Source organism: Brassica napus, chromosome C4, assembly GCF_020379485.1.
Source record: "Brassica napus cultivar Da-Ae chromosome C4, Da-Ae, whole genome shotgun sequence".
NCBI classification, from domain to species: domain Eukaryota; kingdom Viridiplantae; phylum Streptophyta; class Magnoliopsida; order Brassicales; family Brassicaceae; genus Brassica; species Brassica napus.
Window position 1 is genome coordinate 42,571,662 of NC_063447.1, and position 27,626 is coordinate 42,599,287.

General features: G+C 35.3%; 4 protein-coding genes across 4 annotated transcripts; 2 read left to right on the top strand and 2 right to left on the bottom strand.

Annotated features, from left to right (window-relative positions):
• The first annotated feature begins 15,407 nt into the window (after positions 1 to 15,407).
• Positions 15,408 to 16,509, top strand: LOC106365777 (ribulose bisphosphate carboxylase small subunit, chloroplastic 1-like). The gene is made up of 3 exons (XM_013805263.3): positions 15,408 to 15,735; positions 15,908 to 16,042; positions 16,133 to 16,509. Exons 1-3 carry the CDS (start codon positions 15,565 to 15,567, stop codon positions 16,370 to 16,372), a joined length of 546 nt encoding a protein of 181 aa, XP_013660717.1. The 5' UTR covers positions 15,408 to 15,564; the 3' UTR covers positions 16,373 to 16,509.
• Positions 16,510 to 16,994: 485 nt separating this feature from the next.
• LOC125586087 lies at positions 16,995 to 22,188 on the bottom strand. Its single transcript, XM_048755890.1, has 4 exons — positions 21,571 to 22,188; positions 20,708 to 21,439; positions 18,921 to 20,533; positions 16,995 to 18,774 (listed from the first exon to the last, which is right to left on the bottom strand). Exons 1-4 carry the CDS (start codon positions 22,186 to 22,188, stop codon positions 16,995 to 16,997), a joined length of 4,743 nt encoding a protein of 1,580 aa, XP_048611847.1.
• A 1,692-nt stretch (positions 22,189 to 23,880) lies between these two features.
• Positions 23,881 to 24,357, top strand: BNAC04G30840D. Its single transcript, XM_013870182.3, has one exon. It carries the CDS (start codon positions 23,881 to 23,883, stop codon positions 24,223 to 24,225), a length of 345 nt encoding a protein of 114 aa, XP_013725636.1. The 3' UTR covers positions 24,226 to 24,357.
• Positions 24,358 to 24,377: 20 nt separating this feature from the next.
• LOC106429431 (E3 ubiquitin-protein ligase RING1-like) lies at positions 24,378 to 25,776 on the bottom strand. Its single transcript, XM_013870179.3, has 2 exons — positions 24,777 to 25,776; positions 24,378 to 24,592 (listed from the first exon to the last, which is right to left on the bottom strand). The coding sequence occupies exons 1-2, from the start codon at positions 25,711 to 25,713 to the stop codon at positions 24,558 to 24,560; spliced, it is 972 nt and encodes a 323-aa protein (XP_013725633.1). The 5' UTR covers positions 25,714 to 25,776; the 3' UTR covers positions 24,378 to 24,557.
• Between the last annotated feature and the right edge of the window lie 1,850 nt (positions 25,777 to 27,626).

Below are 27,626 nucleotides of genomic sequence, written 5' to 3' on the forward strand. Positions count from 1 at the left end.
GTCCAGTATCACGGCGTTCGTAGTGACCGTGGATACGTTTCCAGCTAGAGTTCTGAAAGCGTTGGCATTGACGGAAGTCCCGTCGTGCGTTTGCTTGTCTTTGTCAGCGTTAGTCGTCATACCTGAGTGAGCGTGCGCGGTTGCGTGAGAGATAGATCCGTACCCCCCGCATTCTAGCGCCAAACTGTGGAAACCGGAATTCACACCGTCGAAATTTGTTAATCGGAGGAAACCCAAGCTAACCTAGCCATCCCTGAAGGTCCAGGTTATCTGCTGGGCCACGCACAACACAATCAATATGAAAGAGTATAAAGTAATAAATCGTAAAAGAGCGAAAAGATAACAAATAGGTCTTATTTCTAAATTCGCGTTTGAGCGTGAACAACAGGTAAGATCCTAGGCCACGAGAGCTGTCGGTACGTTCGCTAGTCTAGCCACCTAAGTTCTAACCTAGTCGAGTCGCAGCTCGATAATAAAAAACGGAAAATGCCTAAATTGCTCTAAGTATTAAGTTTGCTCTGAGAAAGCTCCCTCTTGCTCCTCGCCTTAAGCCCTCCTTATATACTCTCTTTAGATCGGTTTGCACCTTTTCCTGGGCCGGATTCGTCGCGAGATGGACTTTTCCATTTTTCGTCACCCTTCATGATTATCTTCGGAAACTTGACATTTATCTTTTCCCGCGAATAAAAAATAGACCTTCATATCAGGTTTGGGCTCAATCCCGTTATAAAATCGTAAGTGGGCCGTTTATCCGCGGTTCAGGCCGCTTTTGGGCCGTTTTTGGACTTAGACATTTTTACGATTTTTCCTAAGAAACAACCGTTGGTTTTTCTGAAAGGATTCCAATTCCCCGTATAGTTAAGGCAACTGGTGTTCAAGCTAACCATAGCCGTTTTATACGGCAGGCAGGAATCTGTTTCGACGACCAAGTTTTTTATAACTTTTCCCGAAGTCTTTCTTTGATAATCCTAAGCGAGACGAGACATTGGTATTGCGTCCAAGGGCCCGAGGATTGTGTTACGGGAACTTAGACGAGGATGCACGGTTTCGGAACAGGAGGTCGGTCCTCGCCCATGGGCGAGGTGACCTCAGCGCGGATCGTCCTCGCCCATGGGCGAGGTGACCGCGGTGCGGGTCGTCCTCGCCCATGGATGAGGTGACCTCGGTGCGGGTCGTGCTGAGAAGGTCCTCGCCCTAGGGCGAGGTTGTCGGTCCGTGCTTACGATTGAGACCTCATCCAGACTGATCCTCTTCTCGACGTTCCTCGGTTCGCATCCGCGAAAAACTGTCTTTTACTTGATTAACCGTTTTCCGGGAATGTCTAATTTTCAAGGATCGATCGAGAGTTGGTTTTTCGGGAACTTTCATTGATTCCGCCGTGACCGGTTTTGACCCCAACAAAGACTTCTTTTTAAGTCTTCTGTGAGTCTTCCAGACCCAAAAATCAATTAACTATGCAAAAAATATTTTCTTAAACTTAAAAAAAAAACTTAGAAAGTGTTTAAATCAAGTTATTAAATAGTTACTAAACATATGTGGGTCAATTTGAAAAAGAAAAAAAATGAAGGTAAGATTTCAGAATTTAATCCTTAAGATACATACAATACTATAGCATATGTTACCAAACCGTAAACCAATGACTCATGAGCCAATATACATTCACTCATCTATGTTGAAAATAATTCAATTTCAGATGAACTAAATTTACATCATTGAGAAATGTTTATTATTACATTATTTCAATTTTTAACCCATGAAAATATTTTTTTATAAAATTTTTAAATTATTTTTAAGATCTAATCCATAAGAAAACTTTCTCTGGAAGATTTCTGAAAGACTTATGGAAGACTCCTGGAAGACTTATGGAAGACTTTGATTTAGACGGGAAACCTAAATTCTTCCAAAATTTAGGCGGGAACCATAAATTCTACTAAAATTTAGGCGGGATGTGTCTGAAGACTTCTTTTTAAGTCTTATGTGAGTCTTTGAGGCCCTAAAATCAATTAACTATGCAAAAAACACTTTCTTAAACTTAAAAAAAAAAACTTAGAAAGTGTTTAAATCAAATTATTAAATAGTTACTAAACATATATGGGTCAATTTGAAAAAAAAAATGAAGGTAAGATTTCAGAATCTAACCCTAAAGATACATACAATACTATAACATATGTTACCAAACCCTAAACAATTGACTCATGAGCCAATATACATTCACTCATCTATGTTGAAAATAATTCAATTTCAGATGAACTAAATTGACATCATTGAAAAATGTTTATTATTACATGATTTCAATTTTTTACCCATCAAAATATTTTTTATAAAATTATAAAATTATTTTTAAGATCTACTGAACGAAAAGACTTACAAAGAAGTCGTCATTGAGAAGAATTACAAAGAAGTCTTCTCCAACGGAGGGTTATAATGGTAAAATTGAAAACATGTTTTTTGTTTGTTCATAAGGGAGCTATTGTAATTTCACTAGGTTTTTGGGTTACTTTTGCATTTGATTGAATTTGAGGTACATTTTTGTATTCACTTTTGGCAAATTCTCTTTAAAACAATTTCTAGATCCGCCGCTGAACTCGACTCCATATTGGGGTGGAAACACTCCACTTCTGGTGGGAAACACTCAACTTCTTAGCCTTCTGCAGTAGAGTTATTGATTGAACGAATGTTTAGGGTATCTCCGCCAATCTGAAACAGTGCGCTACCCTTGTATGCTTACATCCTTGTCTCCGACCAAAAATTTTAGGGTGAGTGTTGCCATCAAACAGCCCACTTATTAATCTTTCTTATAAATTGAAAGGATGTTATAATTTCGTCTGGTCAAATGCGAATAGTGCTGCGCAAATTTTCTATTACGCAATATATTCCGATGCAAGTTCGTTAGACATTATTTGAAAAGTAATTTGCCACATGTGTTTTGTACATTCACTTTTACAAAAAAATATGACATAACTACTTAAACTGATGACATAGATTATGGCTAAATATAACATGATCAATTACATTTAATGTTGATCTATATTTTTGGTAAACTCTTTAGAATATAGTAATAGCACATACATTATATTTAATGTTGATTTATAGTTTTGGTAAACTTCTTAGAAAATGATAATAATTCATACATCATCACTAAAATAAATATATTGAGATATGACATTACAAATTTTAAAATATTATTTAATTTTGTTTTTTATAATTATACAATTTTTATTACTAACATTTTCAAAAATTTCTACAATTTTTAAAGAATTTTTAAGTTTTAATCGTAATATCATTTGTCTCTTTTATATATCTACAAATTTTATAAATACTTTTTAATTTTAATCTTTTAATAATCATACAAATTTTATATCATTTTTTATTAATTTTATACAAATTTATTTAATATATTTAACCAAAAGAAATAGATTAAAAATCTATCTTAAATTATAATTTAAAAAAATATGTATTTTTTTATTTTTAATTAAATCAAATTTATATTAAAATATTGGTAAGCAAATAATAAAATTTGCAATATTAATTAAAAATATAGTTTAAATTAAAAAAATATATATTATTGCACATGGTGCAGAAACACCTAGTACATTGTTAGACTTCAAGAGATTCGGTAAAACGATCTCATTTAATTATTTACTAAACCCTGATCCGCGCGCCAGCGTGGATATGAATTTTCAGTTTTTAATTATTTATTTTATTAAATAATGTATTTGTAATATTCGTTCATATTATATTCATTAAGTAAATTTTTTTTTTTGCATCTTAAACTATCTATTTTTTTACGAATGTGTGATATCATATAAAAATAAAAAATGAGTATAGAGTTAATTAGATAATTTTAAAACATAATTTTTTCTTTCGTGTGCGATATCATATAAATAATGATCCGTCCAGTTAACAAAAATCATGATTATTTTAAGTGTAATTTTTTATTTTATTTTGACCATTTCCTTAAAACTATATTAAATTTTACATATTTTAATTAGAATATTTTTAATATCTTTACCTTTTTATTTGAAATGCAACTCAATATTTTTTTAACAATTATAACAAAATATTTTAAAAATATTTTTAGAATTTGTTTGAAAAATATGAAAATTAAATTTTAAATGAAAATTATCCTAAAATATGATAAGTTTTGATGTAAACGAAAACTCAAATTATGTCAAAAATAATGATATTCAATGATAATAACAATTTTAATTGATTATTTTTTTTAAAATACATTTACAAAAATATTGTCTGAAAGAAAATTCATTTAACTTTCAAATATAAAATGAAAATATTATAATTAAATAATAAAAAATATAAATAAAAATTATAAATTTAGCAAATGACAACTGAATTATATTATGCTAAAATTTTATTTCTAACAATTTATCAAATGACATGACCCTGATCCGCGCGACATTCTTTATGGCATGTACTCAATCCTTAATCAATTTATCATTTAATTCTTTATGGCATGTACTCAATCCAATTACTTGTCGTTGTCGAGTGGGAATGTTATTTCAATAGGGGTATAATCTTAAAATACGCTACATGATAGACTATCTAGAATTTTTTTAATGTATATATGACATGCACACGCGTGTTCATCTAAACTGAATAGTGATACTGTGTCTTGTTTGACGAAGTTAAGCAAAGATCCCCACTATCAAAAGAGAAAATCTTTGTGATCATAGAAGATTTGGTGAAAATATCAAAATACTATTATTATTTCTATACCTTTTTTTTTTTTGCTTAAAATTATTTTTCTATACTTGATATGAGAAGTATCCAAGTTTAGAAAAAATAGCTAAGCATATAATCGCAGTATAGCTTAGTAGTTTGTATATCTGAACAAGGTATATATTTTTTGTACGCACGGATTGTGTATATTAATGTTGATTTTTGAATGATTTTTAGAAGATACGTTATACATGACTTAAAGAAATTCAGATACCAAACACAATAAAAATGTTTTAATAAGTGATATTATGTATTAAATAAAATAGAATTAATAAGCAAATGGACGTCGATAATATTTATGCAGACAAAGTAGCAGTTGATATGATAAAGAAGATGATGAAATCAAATCTATTGAAAAGTATATATAAATAAATGATTGGCCAAATAAAAAAAAAAATAATACACAAAATATCTTAAAAGTATTCGGACCACTAGTTTATATACTAAAAATGTAAACAACTAGGATAGAAATGGATCGTTGCACCAACGGAAAATCAATATAAAATTGATTATGAAGAGACATAGTCTCATGTGCTAGATGCAACCATTTTCAAGTTCCTTGTCAATCTGGCAATAAAAGAAGAATTTGAATTATACGATCCACTGAAAAATGATAATCTCTGAAAGATAAAATCCATGAAGGATTGATGATATCAAAACTATATTTTAAGGAACTTTAGCAATTCAGTCAAATTTAAACAAATTCGCTTTCAAGAGATATATTAAGAGTATTATATATTTTGTATTTCTTTGGTATAGAAGTACCACACCTAAAGTGTTATTTGAATAAGTTACTAATCTTTTATGTGACCGAAAAATGTGATTTCATATGACAATAAAGAAATACATAACAGAGTGTTCTGTCGGCTGTGCCCTCCTACTCTATGTCCTACTTTAAACTTCCGGTTTCGTTGTGCAAGCGTATTCAGACAGTAATTACCAGATACTGGTGGGACAATACCGAAGGCGTGAAGAAGATGGCGTGGATCTCGTGGGATAGAATGGCGAAACCGAAGTCGGTAGGAGGACTTGGTATGAGAGACTTTCTCAAGTTCAATAAAGCCCTGTTAGCCAAGATAAGCTGGAGGCTTCTCGATAAGCCTGATTGCCTTCTGGGGAAGATCCTCAAGGGCAAGTACTTCCCGGAAAGTCACATCCTGCTCGTGGAGGAGGCTTCCTCGATATCACATGGATGGCGGAGTATACTTATAGGTCGCAACTTGCTCTTAAAGAATCTAGGCTGGGCAGTTGGAGATGGTCTCTCTATTAATATCTGGCAGGACCCCTGGCTCAGCATGAGCAAACAAGAACGGCCGATGGGTCCTCCTACGGAGCAAAGCGCTGAGCTAAGGGTGGCTGACTTGATGATCGCAGACACAAGGCAATGGGACAAGGCCAAAATCCGCCGTTTGCTCCCAGACTATGAGGAAAGAATCCTCTGCTTAAGGTCGAGCATCTCTGGGGCTCCAGATAAGCTGTTTTGGCTAGGTACTAAATCAGGAGACTATACTTCCAAATCAGGGTATTTTGCTGCCATTGATGGTGAGGAGGCAATATAAGAACTGGAAGCAAATTTCAACTGGAAGAAACATGTTTGAAACCTACAATGTGCCCCAAAAGTGAAACAATTTTCGTGGAGATTACTCAAGCGAGCAATACCTGTAGGAGAACGTCTGGTGGAGAGGCATATTGATGCTGACCCAAAATGCAAGCGCTGTGGTGAAAACGAATCTATCACTCATCTATTGTTCCATTGTCAGTTCGCCCACAAGATTTGGTTCCTAGCTCCTTTGGCTACTGATGTGGATCCTAGAGGAATAATAGATTTAATGGCCACATGGCCCACACTCTGTTCCTTAACATGTCTGCCACCGTCTGGTGTAACTAATGGTACTCTTGTCCCCTGGATCCTATGGACAATACGGAAAGCACGAAACAAACTCATATTTGAAGGTTTCTCCGCATCTCCTGAAGAGACTCTTTCATCAGCCATTGGACTAGCCCGCGAATGGGCTACTTCCTGCAAAACAGAGCCGCTTAATCTTCCTGGAAGGAGCCACCAGAGACCTACAGCGCCGGATGGTGCAGTGATAGTACAGACCGATGCGGCTTGGAGCGCAATTAATAATGTCGCAGGTTTAGGTTGGGCAATTGTGGCACCTGCCCCAACGCAAGCTTTCCAGGAACGGGTAGAGTTCGTCAACTCACCTTTAATGGCAGAGGGCTTAGCCATGAGAGAAGCGGTTTTTACCTGTCGCAGGTTGGAGCTCAAAGTCTTGCGGGTTGAATCGGATTCAGCCCAGCTGGTCAAGTGTGTCACCTCCTCTTTCCAAGTAGCAGAGCTCCATAGTGTGGTGTCTGATATATTATATGTGGTTGATATATTATATGTGGTTGATGAGTTTGAATCTATCTCTTTTGCTTGGAATCCCTAGAGAGAAAAATAAGTTTGTTGATGGTCTGGCAAAGAATGCCTTGTCTGTACTAGAACCAGTGGTAGTTGAGGATGCTTTTACTGCTCCTAACTAACCTCCTATCTTTTAATTAAATGGGTGTTTCAAAAAACATAACAATAACTTTTATGAAAAACTCATATGTAGATTTTTTAGACGTTTGTATGTAAAAATGTTTGGCTTGAAGTCCAAATAGACCAAGAAACTATTATCTATATTAAAAAAAGAATTCTGGACCAGAATAAAAATTCTATATATTATAATAGAAATCAAACTAGTTTATTCTACTAAGCTCAATTTCGTAAAATGGTATATCTGAAGGGAATGCATATCTTGAAGATACTGCTTGGAAGAGAAAAAATATAATAATGTGTATAGTTGTACTCTTTTTCTTTATCATAATTTTTATCCCATTGAAATTTTCTAAGACAACGTTTTAACGAAGCAACATAGAACACACAAACGATAGACACCCCAGATAAATATTATATTTCAAAGAAAAAGTGTCTATCACCAATCTAAAGTCTTTGAAATCAAGAGAATCAGAGAAAATGATCAAGTTATAGGAGGATCCATGCAGTGCAGAAGAATGACGAAATTTGTGTCGTACAAGTTGTTCAAGTGACAGCTTAGCTGACTTATTCAAGATGACGTTACCCACTGCTACGTCGAAGAAGCTAATTTATCTTACTGGAATATATTATCTCAAAGATCTCTACGCCTGTACATATGTACGCGTTCCACTCTTTTTTCCTTAACCATGATTTTTTATTGGTTTTTTTGGTAAAATTTTTCACGAGGCAACATCTAGACGTTTTGAAAGCACTTTGGTATAATGGACATCAAGGAAAGATGTTATGAACATTGTGGTGATGTACATTATGGAAAGTTGCAGATATACTTATTTCCCAAACTTTACTTATTCTTAAAGTTATACTTTATCTCCAAACTATTGTATTCTTATATAAAAACTCATTATTTATGAATAATATGCACCAATTCCTCTCTCCTCTTTTTGCTTACAACAATTTTAGACCTACTACATTTTTTTTGTTTGCAAAATACTATTTTTCGTTGGTGTGAAATATATGTTTTATTCAACTAAGACTCAGTTCTGTTCGTTTGGTTTGTTTAAACCTACTACACTTTCCTATACTATATGTTCTAGTTACACACCAATTTGATTTATAGAACTTTAAGAAAAAATATACAAAACTCTATACTATCTGACCATAAACAAATAAATATTGGATGTAATTGTAATCTTGTATCATTGCGATACAAAGCATACTATTTTTATAGTTACCGATGACAGAGAAGCACAAAAAGCATTACCAAAAAACGTTATATACAGTATACTAGGTGATAACCCGCGCCCTGCGCGGAGTAAATAGATTTCAAAATATTATCACTTTTAATTTGTAGACATAATAAAAGTTAAAGTTATAGCAAGAAATACTATATGTTATAAAGTAAGGGTTAGACGAAATTTAGTATGTCAATCTAAATTAAGCTGCGGAATTTTTGTTTAAAAATTGTATATTTGTTTGCATAAAATAAATTATAAATATAAAATAAAACAAAACATAAGCAATAGACAAATAAAATATAAAAGAAACAATGTCTTGAATGGTTTCAAATCGGAAATAGAGTTAAAGCCATCCATTTGATTGCTTGAGAGAATGTTTTGATATGAGCAAAGTCGAGAAGAAAGGTGTGGTGAGTTTTCTGAATTATAGAAGCCGTATATTTATACTAAAAAGGAATCGCCATGTGGTCATATGGATTCAAAATAATGGCTGTAACTAAATCGAATATTACACATAACTTGCGTTCCAATCTTAGTCGAGAATTAATTTAATATTGTAAATAGTTAATGCAAACTTCCTTTTATCAATCGCAATTGAACAAATTCAAGAAAGTTCACGATTATTAATTGATTACAATAATTTGAACCTTAATCTACGTTCCTTATATACAAAAGTCAAGTCCTCGCAAATCACGTATTATTACCATCAATTTACCAAATTTGTAATTTAAAAATATATCAAAGTTATTAGAAGTTTCCTTTTTCCCAATCATCAATCAATTTCGTCCTTGCAAATCACGTTTGAATCATGGGCAATTTGCTCCGCCTTTATTTGCATTATGCAAGCTGGCGTTAAAATCTTAATTACGATAGATCACCTAAGGTAAGTTTTTATAATTGTATGCCAGAAAATTGTATTGTACCTTAGTTTCTACAATCGCAAGGCGGAGATCATCTAACAATTTAATGAAACGGGGCAAGTATATACCATATGCATGGTTCTTCTGTTTCACTATTTTAAGAAAACAAAGTTTTCCTCTTGATATATTTTTAAGAGAACAAATATTTTTTCGCATTTTTAAGAAAATCAATCACTTGAGTACGTATTGATCATCAAATACTTTTTATGATTTTTCAGAAAACAAACTTTGATTGATAATCGCACATTAACTTTTTCGCATATATATTCATTTTGAATAAAAAATTAGACCACTACGTATGTCAGTAATGTTTTTGTATTGAAACAGATTAATGAAAAAACTTCAGTCAAGGTAATTAACATAATTTTAAAATCTTTGATGTAATACGTAGAACTTCGGTTAAGGTAACTAACGCAAGAAATAAATGATAAGGTTTGATGTAATACGTATCAACGTATATATGTGACAAATGTAGACAAAACTAAGGTAATTATAATATTTTGATTAATGGCATGATGTGTAATTACTCTAGTTAACAATGGGGTTTTAAATAGAATAGGTGAGGGAGCTTGTGGAGTTGCCACGTAAGAAATGACACACTTGTAATAAACACATGAACTAAAGGTTATTTATTTTTAATGCTCCTCAAATAATAAAAAAGGATATCTAAAATTAATAATTTTGGGACTGTAAATATTTATTAATTTGCTAAATTTTTAGTTTAAAGAACTTTTTTAGATTTATTTTATAAAATATTACAAGAAGAAAAATTGAATCGGTGAAATCATATACTAATTAAATTTTATAATTTCGTGTCTTTTATAAAATTATTTAAAAAAATTTAAGTATCGAAGTTACATATCCTAGAATATAAATACAATTTATGTAATTCTATAAAATAATCCTAAAATATTAAAATGTACAAAAATCATAGATGAATTTTATTTTTAAAAACAAACAATACAACGTCCCCATGTATTTACAATACAAATTTGTACAAGAACAATTTTAATTTATTATTTTAATAGAACCATATATTTATTTTATATTTTTTAAATTTATTATTTTTTGGATTATGTCATATTATATATTACTAACACCACTGTGGCCTCCTCCCCTCTCTCTCTTTAAATTCTACTTGTCATTGTTCTTTTTCAGTTTGTTTGCTTTGTCCTGATCTATTTTATTTCCTTATTTCAACATAAAAGCCAGTTAAAAAAATATTTTATATTAGTTCAACTTAGAATTAATTTATCATGAAAGTCATTTAAAATCTATTAATTTATTATGTTTATTAATTTATCGAGTATTAATTTATAGAATATTTACTACATCTATTTAGTTGTTTTTATGTGGTTTTAAGTTGCCAATCAGAGACTCGCTATATTCTTTTGTTTATATTCTTCTTTTCGGTATTGACAGAGGCTAGGCTCAGATTTATTATCATGGATCCGAGATTCGCTGTAGATGCGCTCTGAAAATAAGATATCCGGGGTCCGGATCCAGATCCGGATAATAAAATCTCAGATCTGTTAAACCGATCTGCATTCGGATATCCGGATCCGTATCCGTATTTTACAAAAATATTAAATTTTTAATTTTATTAATAATTACGATTGATATATTGATACATATACATAAAATTAGTTTTATAATGTTATATTTTAATTTAGCATTTTAAAAAATATTTTTTATTTAATTATTTAATTATTTTACGGTTCTGTATTCAGCAAATACTTTAACATCTAGACGGATATCTGATATCCATATATCCGGAATCTACGAATCCGAATACGATTCCGAAAACAAATATTAGATCTACGGATCTGGATACTTCAATTTTCCTAGATATCCATAATTGTCCCACCAATAACATAAGCGGACTCAAGTTATATGGAGAGGTGTTAGCTGGCACTGTATTAGAACCTTCGTCTCTTTCTTTGTTTAATTAGTTTTCGAATTAACCAAATCTTCCTTGTTTGTTGAGAGAACTTTTCTTTTTATAATTTATGCACGAGTCTTCTCGATCAAATTTAATTATTTATCTCTTAAAAAATTTCTTTAAAAGAATTAAGAGTAGTCAAGATTGTCTAATTTTGTTTGATTTAACTCTAATTCAATAGATTTGGAGCTATCTATGTTGGGACAATGTTGTGTTCTAAAAAATAGGTAGTTGTTGATCTTTCAAACTTCTTTAAACAGTACCTGCAATTTAAAAGAGAGATCAAACTGTCTATTTTCTTACAGTTCCCAGACAAATGTTTTATTCACTAATTTAATTCAATTTTTTTTAGTTTACTGTATTTTAAAATACAATTGACTTAACAAACAAGAATATTTACATATATATAATTTTAAAAATTTTATATTATTTATTTATTATTAGTTCTCGTAAAATAGTATTTCCTCTGTATCACTTTAAGTGGTTTTTAAGGTTTCTGCACATAGATTAAGAAAACACAAAATTCTATATAATTTATCTTGATTACATAAAAATATTATTAAATGAAACTAATTCAACCAATAAGAAAAAATTTCAGTATTTTGTAATTGGTCATAAATTTCAAATGATATTAAATTTTACCTAGAATAAAGAAAACATCAAAATTTTGAAACAAAATTTTTTTCTCTAAACACCATTAAAGTGATACGGAGGGAGTATAAACTTTTGTTATGTTATATTTTTTACAAAAATAAAAAATATAAAAATCATTTAAAGATTAAAAATTATCTTTTGCATTAACGAAGTGCAGAGAATGCATTTGGGAAATTGCAATAGAGCTCTCATTTTATGGGATCTCACTGTTAAAACTATTATTTATTATATATATATATTAATGTAATTACATATATAAATAATAAATGTAAAATAAAAATTTAAAAGAAAGATAAGAACATTTATTTCATAAAAATATATAAAATAGATTTTGTGTTATTAATTTAGATATGAATAAATGTAATAATAAAATTTTAATAAAAATACATTATTTTTGTTATGTCAATAAAACTCACAATTTTGATTTTTTATTTCAAATAAACAATCAAATTAATTTTCTAAAAGAACTAATACTATTCCAAGATCTACTGAAAATTCATTGCAATCTGAGCTGCTTGTTAAAGATCTATTTATTTCAAGAACAACCTCTTAGGACATTAATAAACTGTGGAATTTGATCCATGAAGAAGATGTTGGGAGGATATTATCCATTCCGCTAAGTATGACGGGGAGTCCAAACTTTATATGCAGTGGACTTATAGCAAATCAAAAACATATACAGCTAAATCCATATATAACTTGAAAAGAAAGCTGGACAACATATCACCACACAAGCAAATCAGGTTATCCCTCTTCTCATCTAAATGACCTGAAATAAATAATCCACCTCAACTAAAGATATTCTGGTGGAAAGTCTTTTAAGAAGAATTTTTAATAAATGGGGACTGTCAAATATGTGGAGAAGCAATAGAAAGGCTAACACATATGCTGGTGGATTGTTGAATTGTTAGGGAAATATGGTCTCTTCTCACTAGTGAATAATTGGCAACCAGATAGTAATCATGATATGCTGCATTTCATTCAGAGCATAGTTAAGAAAGTGAATGATACTCATAACAATCTTGCTATGTTTCTTGGTTGGAGGATTTGGTAAATAAGGAACAATTTGTTGTTGTTCGAAAACAAAAGGAATCACATTGTACAGGTAATAAATGCATCACTCCTAAATCAACAAATCTGGGCAGAAGCTTTTCACCATAATGCTTATATGAGCCACCCCACTCCAATTCCTCGACCAAACACTATTTCTTAACTTCTTTCATAAGAAGCAGCATTTTACTGCATTGTAGATGTCTCTGGAAGTCGTTGCCGACTAACAAAATTGGAATAAGATGATTCTTATACAGTAAAAAAGTACTTTCACTCCGAAGAAAATCTGCAATCAATTCAACCAACCTGTATTATTAAAACTAAAGTACTTTTTGGTATTGTTTGAAAACATAGATATCAATATGAATAAAAATAATTAGAAACATGGATAACTTTATGAAAAAAAATATAGTGTCTTTTTATAATTACATTAATATAATTATATTAATTATTTTTCACATTTCACTCAGTTTAACAATTTCATTAATTATATTACCTTAACAATAAATCACATCATTAATTATATTACCATGATAATACTTGTACAGATTTTTATTTAGTAGTTAATCAACGTTAATTTTGTGCCAATTAAAAAATAAAAAATGTAAATAACTGGGTTTTGCATATGGTTAAACGTTCGGTTTAGTTGTTTTACTATTTTTTTTAATTTTAGTTTCAATCGGTTGAAAATTACGTAGCCAAAAACATAATTAAAAAACATATTTTTGTGAATAAAATAATAACTTAAATCAAAATAATCAAAATATATTACATTTATTCCCACTTAATTTTTCACTCCATATAATTATTTTACTAAATAAAAAACTCTTTCTATTTATATGAAACATGTTCGAATGTCTGGATGAGTTCGGTTCTAGTGTATATGAACCTAAAAATATTTAATAATAAATGTATATGAAACATGTTCGAATATTTGTACAAAAAATAACGATATTATCCGATTCGGTCCATGTCTTTTGAATACAATTAGTTATATTACAAGCGTCTAAAATATATAACACTAATTATGAAAAACAAAAATCAATATATAAAAATGTAAAAAATCAATACCCACCCAGGTTAGTTAACTATTAAAAGCATAAGCAATGGCCATGCTATTAGCCGTTCAACAAATGAACACACTCTGTTACAAGAATGTGGTCTTTCTAGGAGTGCAGAACTCAACAAGAGCCTGAATCTCCATCTAAGCAGAAGGAAGTAAACGCCTAACGTAAATGGAGCAATAGCCATTCTCTAAGATATTTTGAATCCATCTAATACTAGCTGTTGATCCTAGCAGTTGTTCTTTTGAATACAATTAGTTATATTACAAGCATCTAAAATATATAATACTAATTATGAAAAACAAAAATCAATATATAAAAATGTAAAAAATCAATACCCGCCCAGGTTAGTTAACTATTATAAAAGCATAAGCAATGGCCATGCTATTAGCCGTTCAACAAATGAACACACTCTGTTACAAGAATGTGGTCTTTCTAGGAGTGCAGAACTCAACAAGAGCCTGAATTTCCATCTAAGCAGAAGGAAGTAAACGCCTAACGTAAATCGAGCAATAGCCATTCTCCAAGATATTTTGAATCCATCTAATACTAGCAGTTGCTCCTATAAGGTTATAGATAAGATATACCTAGAGCATTTGTTTATCATGTTGATCAGCTAACGAAGAAAGTTAAGATTAATGATTAAAACTACGTAATCACCTGTCACATTTAGCTGGCCTTTTATGTATTCTAATATTTTTAAAAATGAAATTGTTAACAGAAAAAATATTTTAAATTCTCAATAAAATGAAATTATTTTTCTGACCCGCTCTGGCCTCTAAAAATATTTGAGCCGGTACTATGTTGAAAGTTCTTTTCGGTCAGCTTGCGTCTGCATAGTACATATGATGGAAGGATTTTTTGGTGGTACATGCTCTCGGAGGTGTAGAAGCTTGCGGAAGAGTTGATGAAATTTGAGTCATCACTGGCGGATTCAGTGACGGTAATGAGGTGATGACGTAGCAGAACCAATTCCGGGTGACATTTCGAAGGGAGACACGTATTGGAGATATAAATTCTTAAAGCTACAAGTGTTAGTAATTTTTTTTTTCTGTGTGCAACTACAAGTGGTAGCAAATTAATGTAACTTTCTTTCACGGCGTTGATTGTTGGGCCTATTATGTACCACACGATCTCATCCTTATGGGCTCTATGAAAAGTTGACCCACGAAAATAAGGAAGGAGCCTAAAGCATCGGCTCAAGTGGAGACCGGACCAGTAACCATACGTTTTCATAATACGATAAGATAAGATAACCTTTCTGTCACGTGGCATTTTCATTGTGGTCAAGTATCGATAAGGGTATCAACACCGTTCATAATCCTGTGGCTGTTAACGACGATATCATGAAATATCCATAAGGGTTCTCACTCTATATAGATGACCAAAGCAATAGACTAACAGTAAGAGTTAAGAGAAGGAAGAAGAAGTAGTCATGGCTTACTCTATGCTCTCCTCCGCCGCTGTTGTTACCTCCCCGGCTCAAGCCACCATGGTCGCTCCATTCACCGGCTTGAAGTCTTCCTCTGCATTCCCAGTCACCCGCAAGGCCAACAACGACATTACCTCCATCGTTAGCAACGGAGGAAGAGTTAGCTGCATGCAGGTAAATGTCACTAGAGAGTTTACAGTTAGGCTTGTCTTTTATTACACGCAACTGGTAGATTCGAACAGAATCCTATTCAAAAGTACATTTAGAAACCTAGGATCGTTAAAAGGTCTAAACAGTATGTACAAAAGTGAACTAATATTTCATTAACTGGAAATACGATTCGTAGGTGTGGCCACCAATTGGAAAGAAGAAGTTTGAGACCCTCTCTTACCTTCCTGACCTTACCGAAGTTGAATTGGGTAAGGAAGTTGACTACCTTCTCCGCAACAAGTGGATTCCTTGTGTTGAATTCGAGTTGGAGGTAATGAAGACAAAATATTTTTTGGATCTAAACATCTTTTATCACATGATCTCAATCCTGATTTTAAATGGAATTCTCATGTGTTTGTAGCACGGATTTGTGTACCGTGAGCACGGAAGCACCCCCGGATACTACGATGGCCGTTACTGGACAATGTGGAAGCTTCCCTTGTTCGGATGCACTGACTCTGCTCAAGTGTTGAAGGAAGTTCAAGAATGCAAAACTGAGTACCCTAATGCCTTCATCAGGATCATTGGATTCGACAACAACCGTCAAGTCCAGTGCATCAGTTTCATCGCTTACAAGCCACCAAGCTTCACCGGTGCTTAATTCGCTTTCATATAATAATATCTTCTCATTTCATTTCCAATAAGTCTGTTTCTTTTTTTTCTCTTTGGATTTCTGTTTACGAGACTTTCTATATCGGATTGTAAAATGTCTGATTCTATGAACATGTAATTTCTATACTGCTTCTTCTTCGTGGTTACTACTTTCAGATGGCTATTAGGTTTTCAATTTATTGGGATAAGAAAACAGTCAGAATAATAACTTTACAAAACTGGTTAGATAAGATAATGGTAATATTTTTGGAATAGGAAAACATTACTACCTAGGAAAAAAAAAATTCATATGGAGTTAATTAGTTCATTAGAGATTCCAATAACAAATCATTGCATCATTTTATCGTCACGTTCCATAGATTTCAAGCATATAGTATATACATGACATCGGTGCATTATCATTGGAAATAAGATACATATAGATATGGATCTCTATTCTTATATTTGTTATAATTGTTTTTTTTTTGGTAAAATGTTAAGCTTACCATTTTCTGAAAGAAGGATACACTGTTGTTGTTAAACAACTTATTACAAGAGAAAAACAGAGAAGCAGAAAAGAAAGACAAAGGAAACAGACTACACAACAACAATCAAAATAAGAGAAAACGACACTAAGGTGGAAAGAGACGTCTGATGGAAAGGTAGAGCAGGAGGAGCGTGTCGTGGCCATCAGCTGGAGGGGCTAAGGACAAGAGACGATCCCTCATAGAACGATCAACATACTTGGCGATCGCCGTTGCGGTAGAGGAAACATTCTTAAAGATACGGACGTTCCTCTCTCTCCACAGGCTGTAGACGATGACCTGCATCAAAAGTTTAATAACAGACACAGCACCCGAGCAGGAAGCAATATGTGGCAGAGCAATGGTGGTTTCCAAAGAGGCGAGTGAATCCGGAGTGGTAGGGAGCAACCAGCCCGTGAAGTGAGACCAAACTGCAGTTGAGAAGCAGCAGGAGAAGAACATATGAGCGTGCGATTCATGGTCCAGAGAACATAGGGGACACACCGGAGGAACCTGCATTCCCCATGAGATGAGCCTATCTCTAGTAGGCAGCCTTGATAAAACTGACATCCAAGAGACAAAAGAACAGCGGGGAATCTCTTCTTTGAACCAGATAAGTTTATACCACGATACCAGAGGGGAGGGTTGTCTTACAAAGTTCCAAGTAGCTTTAGAAGAGAACTTGGGCAGAAAAGAGTGAGCACCACTCCGCCAAAGGAAACAATCCTTTCCGCGCAAAGATGATGGTGGCTGCATCGTTGAGAGAACCACCTGCAAGGTTTCAGCTTCATCGGATCTCGCCGGTGGAAGAGACCAGTGTCCATTAGGTGCAGCAGCACTAACAGTAGCGTCAATGGGAATACGAAGGTCCCTAGTACCTCTCCTGCCACACACAGAGATTAGGGGACCAAGATCAGTCCACCAGTCAAACCAGAAGCTAACAGACTTCCCATCCCCTAAATTGCATCTCATTAAGGCATTTAGCTTCGGCTTCAGCTTCAGCATTTGGTTGACCGTAGATGAGAAAGTAGTAGAAGTTTCAGCAGTCCAAAAAGATGACCCCGCGAAGACATTATGCTGGAGCCAAGCAACCCATAAAGAGCTTGCCTCAGAGAAAAAATTCCAAACCCTCTTCAGCTGGAAGACTGATTGGAAATCTTCCAACTTCCTGATTCCTAATCCGCCCTCATTCTTCGGTTTACATATATCGTCCCAGCTAACTCGAGCCCCCGAAGCCGATGTAGTCTTATTTTTCCAGAGGAAGGACGCACAGAAGGAGTCAACCTTAGCATAGAACCTCTTTGGCAGTGTGAAGACCGAGCTCCAAAAATTTACCATTCCATAAATGACGGATGAGATCATAGTGATCCTGCCGGCATAGGAGAGGCATTTAACTGTCCAATTGTTTAGCTTGGCAGTTATTCGCTCAAGAAAAGGCTGCAGCGTCGCAAAACTGATCTTCTTAGGGCATAGCGGTAGGCCTAGATACCGAGTTGGGAATTTACCACGCTTGAAACCTGAGATGTCACTGATGACAGCAGCCTCAATATCTAGATACCCACCAAAGAAAATTTCAGATTTTTCAGCATTTATATCCAGACCTGTCCAGTCTTTAAACCCTGCCATCACGTTCTTAACACCGGAGATAGAGTGCCTTGACCCATCAGTGAACACAAGAAGATCATCAGCAAAAAGCAGATGCGTGACTATAGGCTCAGAACACCGAGGATGGAGGCGAAAATGTCCAGCAGCAGCAGCTCGTTCAAGCAGTTTTGACAGTACTTCCATCACCATAATGAAGAGGTACGGCGAGATTGCATCACCTTGACGCAGCCCCTTTTTCCCCGGGAAGAAACCTGCAAACTCACCATTAATGGCCACAGAGAACCTGGGTGACGAGATGCATTCTCTGATCCAGGTAACAAAAATCGGAGGGAATCCCTGAGCCTGGAGGATCTTAATGACAAAGTCCCAGCAGATTGTATCAAAAGCTTTTTTAGCATGCTGCTCCTGCTGCAATTTTGGTTCTCATACTTGCGGATCAGCTCAGCTGCAAGAAGGACGTTTTCACCCAAGCTGCGCCCTTTAAGAAAAGCCGACTGAGCACGACTTATCGAACTCTTGAGAATCGGCTTGAGCCTGTTGGCGATTATCTTGGTGATGATCTTATACACAATGTTGCAGCAGCTTATCGGCCGGTAGTCCCGAAGGCTACAAGCAGTAGTGGTCTTAGGAATGAGAACAATAGCTGTGGTGTTTAGGTCTTTCAGCAATCGGCCATTACGAAAAAACTCAGAAACCGCAGCAATCACATCCCCTCCAACAGTATCCCACGATGCTTTAAGGAACTCAAAAGAATAGCCATCGGGACCTGGGCTTTTGTTTAGGGGCATGGAGAAGATAGTACCTTTGATCTCAGTTTCCAGGACATCTCTCTTCAGGTAAGCTTTCTGTAGGTCCGAGCATCTGAAGGAGAGCAAATCTTCCAAAGCATTTAGAGGAACTGGTGAGACAGGAAGCTCTGTGTGGCCAAGGATATCCTGGAAATAAGAGACTGAGTGCGCCTTTATATCATCGATGGACCCCAGGAACTGGCCAGACTCATCTATCAGATAATGGATGTGGTTGCTATTATTCCTTTGTGCTACCGTTTTATGAAAGAAAGGTGTATTCCTGTCTCCCACATCAGCCCAGCGAACACGCGACCTCTGCCTGAAGAACTTTTGCTCAGCATTGAGTAAGGTGTTAAGGATATCACGCTGACGGTGCTCCTCAGAGGCAGTAGCTGGGTCCGGGCAGGTGAGAAGACTTTGCTGCAGGTTCGCTACCCTCACAGACTGCTGCTTTACCCTTCCTGTGATGCCACTAAAGTGCGTTTTATTTAAGTTCCTCAGATCTGTCTTAAGAAGCTTCATTCGTCGGACCAATTTAAACTGCTCAGATCCTTGAACTTCAGCATTTGACCACGCGTCTGAGACAACAGAAGAGTAGTCAGGATGGCCAGTAAGATGGTGATAAAATTTGAAAGGCTTGCGGATACGTCTACTGATTGAGGGAACCCTGAGAAGGCAAGGCGCATGATCAGACTGATCTGGCTGAAGAAAGTCTGCGTATGAATCCGGAAATGAAGCGGCCCACGAGTGGTTGATAAGAGCATGGTCAATTCTTTTGGAGACAGGGTTGGAGCCACTGTTATTCCACCAAGTGAAAGGGAGGCCTTTCGCTTGACATTCGAAGAGCTCAGAGTCCTGCAAAGCTGCAACCATATCATCAATACCTGATGGATCAATAACTGAGAGAGGGTAATCAGAGTGCTGGCTTAGACGAAAGATTTGGTTGAAGTCTCCCAGCACCGACCAAGGAGAGTTAACAACCGGAGTGGAATCATGTATGTAGACCATCTCTTCCCATAAGTTTTTACGCTCGAGTACAGTGTTGAACCCATAAACAAAAGAGACCGTGAAGTTCACATTTTCCGCCATAAGATAAATCCCACAAGTAACAACCTGAGCAGAAGACTTGTAGATGAAGACTCGAACAGACGGGTCCCAAACAACAATTATTCGACCCGAGAGATGATGATCATAGTTGCCGAAAAAGCTCCATCCTATAGGGAGAGCATTATTAATCCGTTGTGAATTTCTTTCCTGAATATGTGTTTCCAAAAAAGCTCCAAGGAGCGGCCTCTGGATATTAATCCAGTTTCTAACCATGGTGTGGCGTCTGGGATCGTTAAGCCCTCTCACATTCCATGCAAAAAATTTCGACATTTATAATTATATAGATTTTGCGACCCTGCGGCCACAGCTCTGGCGGTTAACCAGCAAAAACGGGGCTTCATGCTCATCTGAGCCGTCTGCCTCAGCACTAGGGACCCCCGAGGATGGACCTGACTCATACGAAGAAGTAATCAAGTCGTGCGCAGGTGGGAATTTCTGAATAGAGATATCCGGTGGGACAGTCTTATCAGATGATTCAGGAATGCCATTCTCCCTAACCGGAGTTGTTACAGTGGTGTCCTCTGTATGCTCCTCAGGAGGTATTTCACCATCTTCCAAACCCTGAGAGGATGTGACACCCTTCTTCGCATCACCATCTACCGATCGCTCCTTGTTGTGAGTACCAGCTTTACCTCCTCTCCTACGACGTCCTTGCCTAGACTGTTTCCTCCCCTTATCCTCCTCATTCGTTGGACTAGGAGAACGTCTTCTGCCTTCCTTGTTACTACGAGGCAGGGCACGACACTTGGTGTTGAGATGACCATATTTACCACAAGCATTACACTTTAGTGGGAGCCAAGGGTAAGAAATAGTTATCTCATTTTCTTTCCCATTTGAAAACCCAGAGATCATCTTTGAGGGGAGCTCCCGTGTGAGATCCACACGCACAAATAACTTTGCAACCTGAAAGTTTTCCTTCCGCTCTGTTTCCGGAGCCAAAGACACAGGTTTGCCTACTGCTGTGGCCAGCCGACTCAAACTCTCCTTGTTGAACAGCAAGTAAGGGACTCCCCTTAGCTCTACTGGAACCACCGCACTTGTAATCGGAGCTTCCTCGGAGTAAAATCATGCGACCATGGAGCAACAAACATCGGGAATCCCGCAATGTTCCAACAAGTCCTGGAGAGGAGGTGCTCCCTTGTCTTAGCAGACGTGACTTTTAATAGATACTCCCCAGCGCCCACCATGTGGACAAAGATTCGCGGCCCTGTCTTAGCCCATACGGCATTAACAACACCGATTATACGACCCATGGAAGGCCAGTCCCCGTGGAATCTAGCGAAGATGTAATCACGAAACTCCTCCTTAGCTGATTCTATATTTTCATCCGGGATAAGAACGAAAGGTACTCCCGATACGTGTTCAGAGGGTGTTCCTAGCTCTTCCAAAGTCGCAAAGTCCTTGACTAAACTGGCGTAGCTCTTAGTTCCAGAGTACTCCCCTAGGGTAGCAGCCTTCTGCAGGGCTCCATGAGGGATGTCTCTACTAACCACTTCCTGGATTGGAAGGGAAACCTCTATTGTAGCGTCAGGAGTTACCTCCTCCGATACTGTAGGGGTAACGTCAAGCTCACATGGCGTGAGAGGTGATGAATTGCCAAACTCAAGAACAGGAGCTAGCGGTAGTGGTAGGTGACCCAAACTCAGATCTACAGAGACCTCAGGGGTCGACGGCGAAACCTCAGTCGTGGGTGCCACCGAAGCAGCAATTACAGCATCAGCGCTTGAAGCGCCGGCGAGAGACGACTGTTGTAACGACCGGACCGAAGTGGAGGGTTTCAACGCTCCTTGGAGACGGGCCATCTTCGAAGAGCCCCGGAGGAGATTACGAGTTTTTTTCTTCTTTTTCGGAGGCATATGGATGTTATAATTGTTTTGAAAAGTTAACGAAACTTTCCACTTATCAAAGTGATTTTCTAGAAAAAACGTATGCATGTAAATCTCTCACTCACACGGATAGTTAATCCCTGAAGAGAGGATGACAGTTGACACACTTGAATTCTATGATAGACGCGTTTGTGGACGCACCATACCTAAGATAAGCATGATGATAAGATTGGAGATTTCCTTATATATTCTCTAAAAAATTCAAATCATTTTCGAAATAAGACAGTTATGGCAGGCAGTGGAGTTAAAACAATTCTGTTAAATTGGTGAATTCTGTTGATTTACCAATTTTAACAGAATTTTGTCATATTTAATTTATATAGTAATTCTATTTTAAGATAATATAATCTACAATTATAATTTATCAAATAGCATAGATTTTTATATTAAAAATTAATTAATATTAATTTATAATAATATTATATTACTAATTACAGAATTAATTAATGCACTATTTTCTAAAAAATATTTTTGAAATTTCAGTAGGATTTTATTAGATTTTTTCTCAACATATTTTGTCATAACTAAAAACAAAATTCAAATTTATAGTTAAAATTAATTTATTATTTATATTCTTATTTATAATTAATACTTTCTATGAATATTATTTATTTCTCTAACAAAAATATATTAATATTTGATTGATTAATGTAAATAATTAATTAAATGATTCTAGTATGACTTGTCAACACTAGAATTTAAATATATTGACTAAATTTTATATATACCATTTTTGAGTTGTTCTTATTCGATTATTTAGTGTATTAAAATAGATATAATAAATATGAATAGATTTTACGTGCAAAATGATAAAATAACATCAATATATTTAGAAAAAATAAGAAAAATTACATATAAACTTCTTTGGGAATAAAAAACTATACAATATCATTTTTGTTTTTCTTAGGACCATATATTTATATAAAGTTTCTTAAAAAATATTTTCTTATTATCTTACTGAATTGTGTTATATTTTACATTGATGTAACTCAAAACTGGTAAAATTTATTAACTTATCTAGTATTATGTTTCAGAAAGATGTATATTTTAATATTTTCACACTTGTTAAGAAAACATATCAGATTTAAATTACCAATATATTAATTTCTGTAATTAATTATTCCCCACAACTTGTAACCAATAAAACTTTAGTAAACACAATTTTGTTTTTTGAAGTTTACAATTTACAATTTACAATTTACAATTAATTTACGCATTGAAAATATAAAAAAATGTACTAACTGAAATATTTTTTTAAAAAATATTTATCTTTTTGAGATGGAGGGAATATTAATTTATAGAGTTTTAAAAATGTACTAAAGAAATCGTCGGTTAGTTTATATAATCTGCGTTTTTCTTTTATTAGGGCTAAACCCAGCCCAAACAAAGGAGGAATGTCTAGCAAGTATCCAAACATGGGTTCGGGCCTCTGGGTTAATGTTTGCTGGATCTGGATTCGGATATCCTATATATCCCTAGTGATAATAATTAATAAGAGCCGCGGCTCTGAACAAAATATAAAACAAGGGCGGCCTTCTGCTTTTAGTTAACAAAGAAAAAACTCCGTAGAGAGAGAGAGAGAGAGAATAGCGGTGCTGGATCTAAGCGATGTCGGATCCTTACGAGAGGGCGAAGGGTGGAAGGTTAGCGTTTAAAGGAGGCGATCTAGCCACCATCAAAAAGAAGAAGAAGCAATCGAAGAAGAAGAAGAAGGACAAGGAAAAGCTCGACGACGGCGCCGATGTTGAGAAGATGGACGCTCCAGCCACTTCCTCTGCTGCAGATGGCAAAGACGATATCTACTCTATCGACGCCGCGAAGAAGAGGAAGTACGACGAGCTTTTCCCCGTGGAGGCAAAGAAGTTCGGTTACGTTCCCAAATCGAACTTCGATTCGGTGGCGGAGGCTCTCGACGATCGAGTCAAGAAGAAGGCCGACCGCTACTGTAAATAGAATCTTTTGCATCTCCCTTTGTTTAATTCCCTACTCTATGCATAATTGTTATCATGTTTGAAGACTTTATCCCTATTTTGCTTCTGTTTGAGACTGGTTTATTTGGAATCCAAATTAGTGGTATTTGGTATTCATCCTTTGGGACAACTAGGTTTTGTGAAATCTCTAGGTTTAGCAAGTAAATATTAAAGTGCTTTACAAACAACTCATATATGTTTTAGTGTTATGGTTCAAATTTTTTGAATCCAATTTGTAAATGGTTTTGCTTTTCGTTTCTTGGTATTTTGTTTTCTTACAAGTCCTCAATTGCTCAATGCATTTGCTTCCCTCTGCTAAAGGATATTACAGTGAGGCCACTGCAACGGAACTGCAGGAAGAATCAGAGAGATAAATTCAGTTTAGTTAAGTTTATATTGTCTTTCTCCTTTAAGGTGAAAGGTCAGCCTGAGTTTATAATTATTTTTCACACTACATATGTTCTTAGCAAATGATAGACACTTTATTATTTCTTGTGTTTCCCCTCAAATAATCAGTTTTTTAGCTCCTGTTACCTCGAGTATTCCTCTGTCCTGCTTCTTCTGGTTCTGGACTAACCCTCTGATACCTTGCTCTAGAAAGCCCCATGTTCCAGAACTGCATCCACCTAGGGCGCCTCCTCTCGGGAACGTCTTCTCTAATAGGATCACCCCTTTCCTGAGAATCCGTAACGGTGGTGTTGACCGGAGGCAGATCACGGCGGCAAATTGGGCATGAATTGTGAAGCCTTAGCCATGGAGTTATACAGTTTTTATGGTAAATATGTTTACATGGTAGTTCGGTAGCTTCCCCTCCAGCAACGAAGTCCTCCATGCACACCGTGCATTGCGACATGTCGTTGGTTAGATGTTTCGATGTAATCGTTACGGTCGGTAGCGCGTCAATGGTGGGTTCTGATGCAGGTGGTGGTCCAGGCCTATCGTCTTGTGTTAGCTGTTCGATCAGCTGTTCTAAACCTGATCCTCCAGTAAAGAAGTCATGTGGGTTCATACGCCTGGGAGGTATTGGATCAGTGGGCCGTAGTATTACATATGTTCTTCTTGGTGGAGGTAAACTGCCATTGTTACCATTGTCAAGGCTGTGGCGTCGTCGATGGTGCGGTAGGGGTGTTGTTGGCTCGTGTTCCACGTTTCTGGACCTTGCCCTGAGAAATGGGTCTTCACCGAATCTACCTATTGTTGGAGGATCAAACATGAGGGACAGAGCTTCGAGAAGGCGTGTCTCAGGAGAAGCATCAAACGGTGGAGCGGCGTGAGTGAAAGTCACCCGAGGCCGTCTCATCTCGATTTCCACAACAAATTGCCTTAAGCATCGAGGGCACGCGATCTCTGATGGGTTTGATGATGCAATCCTGACCGTACGATGACAGTGGTAGCACCAGTAGAGGCCAAAAGTCCTGAATGCGCCATTGGGTGCACCATCGGTCCGTCTTATTGGCACACTCAATGACATGATTCGAAGAAGTAACTGTTATACACCAGACATAAATACTTGCACATTTATAGATAATCTTTGAAGGTTGAATGAAGCAATTAAGCCAGGCATATTCCGTTCATACAGAGGTCGTGTTTTGTCTGGAAGGCAAAGAATGAGAAGGATGAAGACGCAATGCTCATTTCTTCTGGTTTTTCTTATTCTATTTAGATTGCCTCAAGTTAAAGGCTAGAATCATTTATTAGATCAAGTCAATTAAAGAGATTGGCCGTATTGTTTAACTAGAGTAGATATAGAGGAAAAGAAACAATCATCAAGTTTAACATAAAATATTATTCTTTAGAGCATCTCCGAAAAAACTTTATAGCTTCAAATACAGAGCTTGTTTCTATCCAAAAACAAATTTTAAAACTTTAAATTTAGATTTTTGATTAGTGAAACTTCGTATTTTTTTAGATGCTCCAAGTTTAGAATTTTAAAACTCTATAATATTTTAATAATAGTTTTGTGACAAAAAAATGAGTAGAAGTTTCACTACTCAAAACTCTAAATTTGAAATTTCATCTTTTTATTTGCATTTTGGTCTTTATAATTAACTAGGGTCGGTCCGCCCTACGGGCGGGAAGTTATAATAAAAATTATTTTATATTAATTTATGAAGTATTTAAAAATTATTATAGATTAAAAAATATTATAAACAAACAAAGAATGAAAGAACTATGAGATCATTATAATAAATAGGGCTTTTTGCAAAAGTGACTCAAAACTTGGAGTCAAACAGAAAACTAACCTTTTCTTTTGACTCCTTTTTTTTGAGATTTTAACCCCACACCTGCATTTTATCTACGAAAATGCCATTAACCTTTTTTTTTTTTTTTCGAAAATGGCTTCTTTACTGTCTCAACCTCATATTCTTCAAGTATTCACAATATTGCCACTGCAATGAATAGTGGCAACAACCTTGTACGAACTGTTTGGAGCTTTTAATGCCCTTTAATGCACGTAAATCTCTTTACACTCTCTCTGTTTCAATTGTTATGAACTAAAAACAACATTTCTTTCACTTTCTCTCTATATTCATCCAAAAAACTCAAGCTTTTGATTCAAAATATGGGCTATGGTTGACAGAGCCATATTTCTTTCGTTTTGACTTACGGTTGCTTTCTTTTGAGGTTCTGGGTGGTTGGAGAAGACCCTGTGTGCAAACGAAGTCATCTCACCTAGTTTAAGGTACGAATTTGAATTTTTTTTCAAGATCTGTTCGCGTAGAAGACTTACTAGTAAGTCATCTGTATGTAGAAGACTTACTGATGAGTCTTCTGGTCAAACGGACGACTTAAATTAAGTCGTCCAGCTTTGTTTGTTAAAAAAAAACACTCCAGACGACTTATATATACGTCGTCTACGAGAAACGGGCTAGTTTTGCATTTGACCGAATCGTGTCAGATCTTTGACTATTTCTGGACGACTTATAATTCAGTCGTCTCTGGGAAAGTTAAAATTTCAATATTTTATGAAAACTTGACGACTTACGTGTAAGTCGTCCTAGGTTAGTTTTGTAATTGAAAAATAAAACTTCATAATTTAACTTTAACCAGACGACTTAATATAAAGTCGTCCCTCCAGAAGACTTAATTTAAAGTCGTCCGGGGAAAGCAAAGTCGTCCAGAATTTTTCCCAATTTTCTGGTCAAACCTTGCTTATCCCGGACGACCTTAAATTAAGTCGTTTAGCTGGACGACTTTCATCTAAGTCGTCTGGAGAAAGTTAAATTTCAAGTTTTATTTTTCAATTACAAAACTAACCTAGGACGACTTACACGTAAGTCGTCAAGTTTTCATAAAATATTGAAATTTTAACTTTCCCAGAGACGACTGAATTATAAGTCGTCCAGAAATAGTCAAAGATCTGACACGATTCGGTCAAATGCA

What these genes read in the sequence shown, in the direction of transcription:
- BNAC04G30840D (XM_013870182.3), top strand. Translation starts at nt 23,881, where the DNA reads ATGTCGGATCCTTACGAGAGGGCGAAGGGTGGAAGGTTAGCGTTTAAA.
- LOC106365777 (XM_013805263.3), top strand. Translation starts at nt 15,565, where the DNA reads ATGGCTTACTCTATGCTCTCCTCCGCCGCTGTTGTTACCTCCCCGGCT. An exon ending in GAAGAGTTAGCTGCATGCAG is followed by an intron (nt 15,736 to 15,907) that starts GTAAATGTCACT and finishes TACGATTCGTAG; the next exon opens with GTGTGGCCACCAATTGGAAA. An exon ending in GTGTTGAATTCGAGTTGGAG is followed by an intron (nt 16,043 to 16,132) that starts GTAATGAAGACA and finishes ATGTGTTTGTAG; the next exon opens with CACGGATTTGTGTACCGTGA.
- LOC125586087 (XM_048755890.1), bottom strand. Translation starts at nt 22,188, where the DNA reads ATGGCCCGTCTCCAAGGAGCGTTGAAACCCTCCACTTCGGTCCGGTCG. An exon ending in CGCGAATCTTTGTCCACATG is followed by an intron (nt 21,440 to 21,570) that starts GTGGGCGCTGGG and finishes TTTTACTCCGAG; the next exon opens with GAAGCTCCGATTACAAGTGC. An exon ending in GCAGCTGAGCTGATCCGCAA is followed by an intron (nt 18,775 to 18,920) that starts GTATGAGAACCA and finishes CTCGTCACCCAG; the next exon opens with GTTCTCTGTGGCCATTAATG.
- LOC106429431 (XM_013870179.3), bottom strand. Translation starts at nt 25,713, where the DNA reads ATGTCATTGAGTGTGCCAATAAGACGGACCGATGGTGCACCCAATGGC. An exon ending in AGGACAGAGGAATACTCGAG is followed by an intron (nt 24,593 to 24,776) that starts GTAACAGGAGCT and finishes TTCTTCCTGCAG; the next exon opens with TTCCGTTGCAGTGGCCTCAC.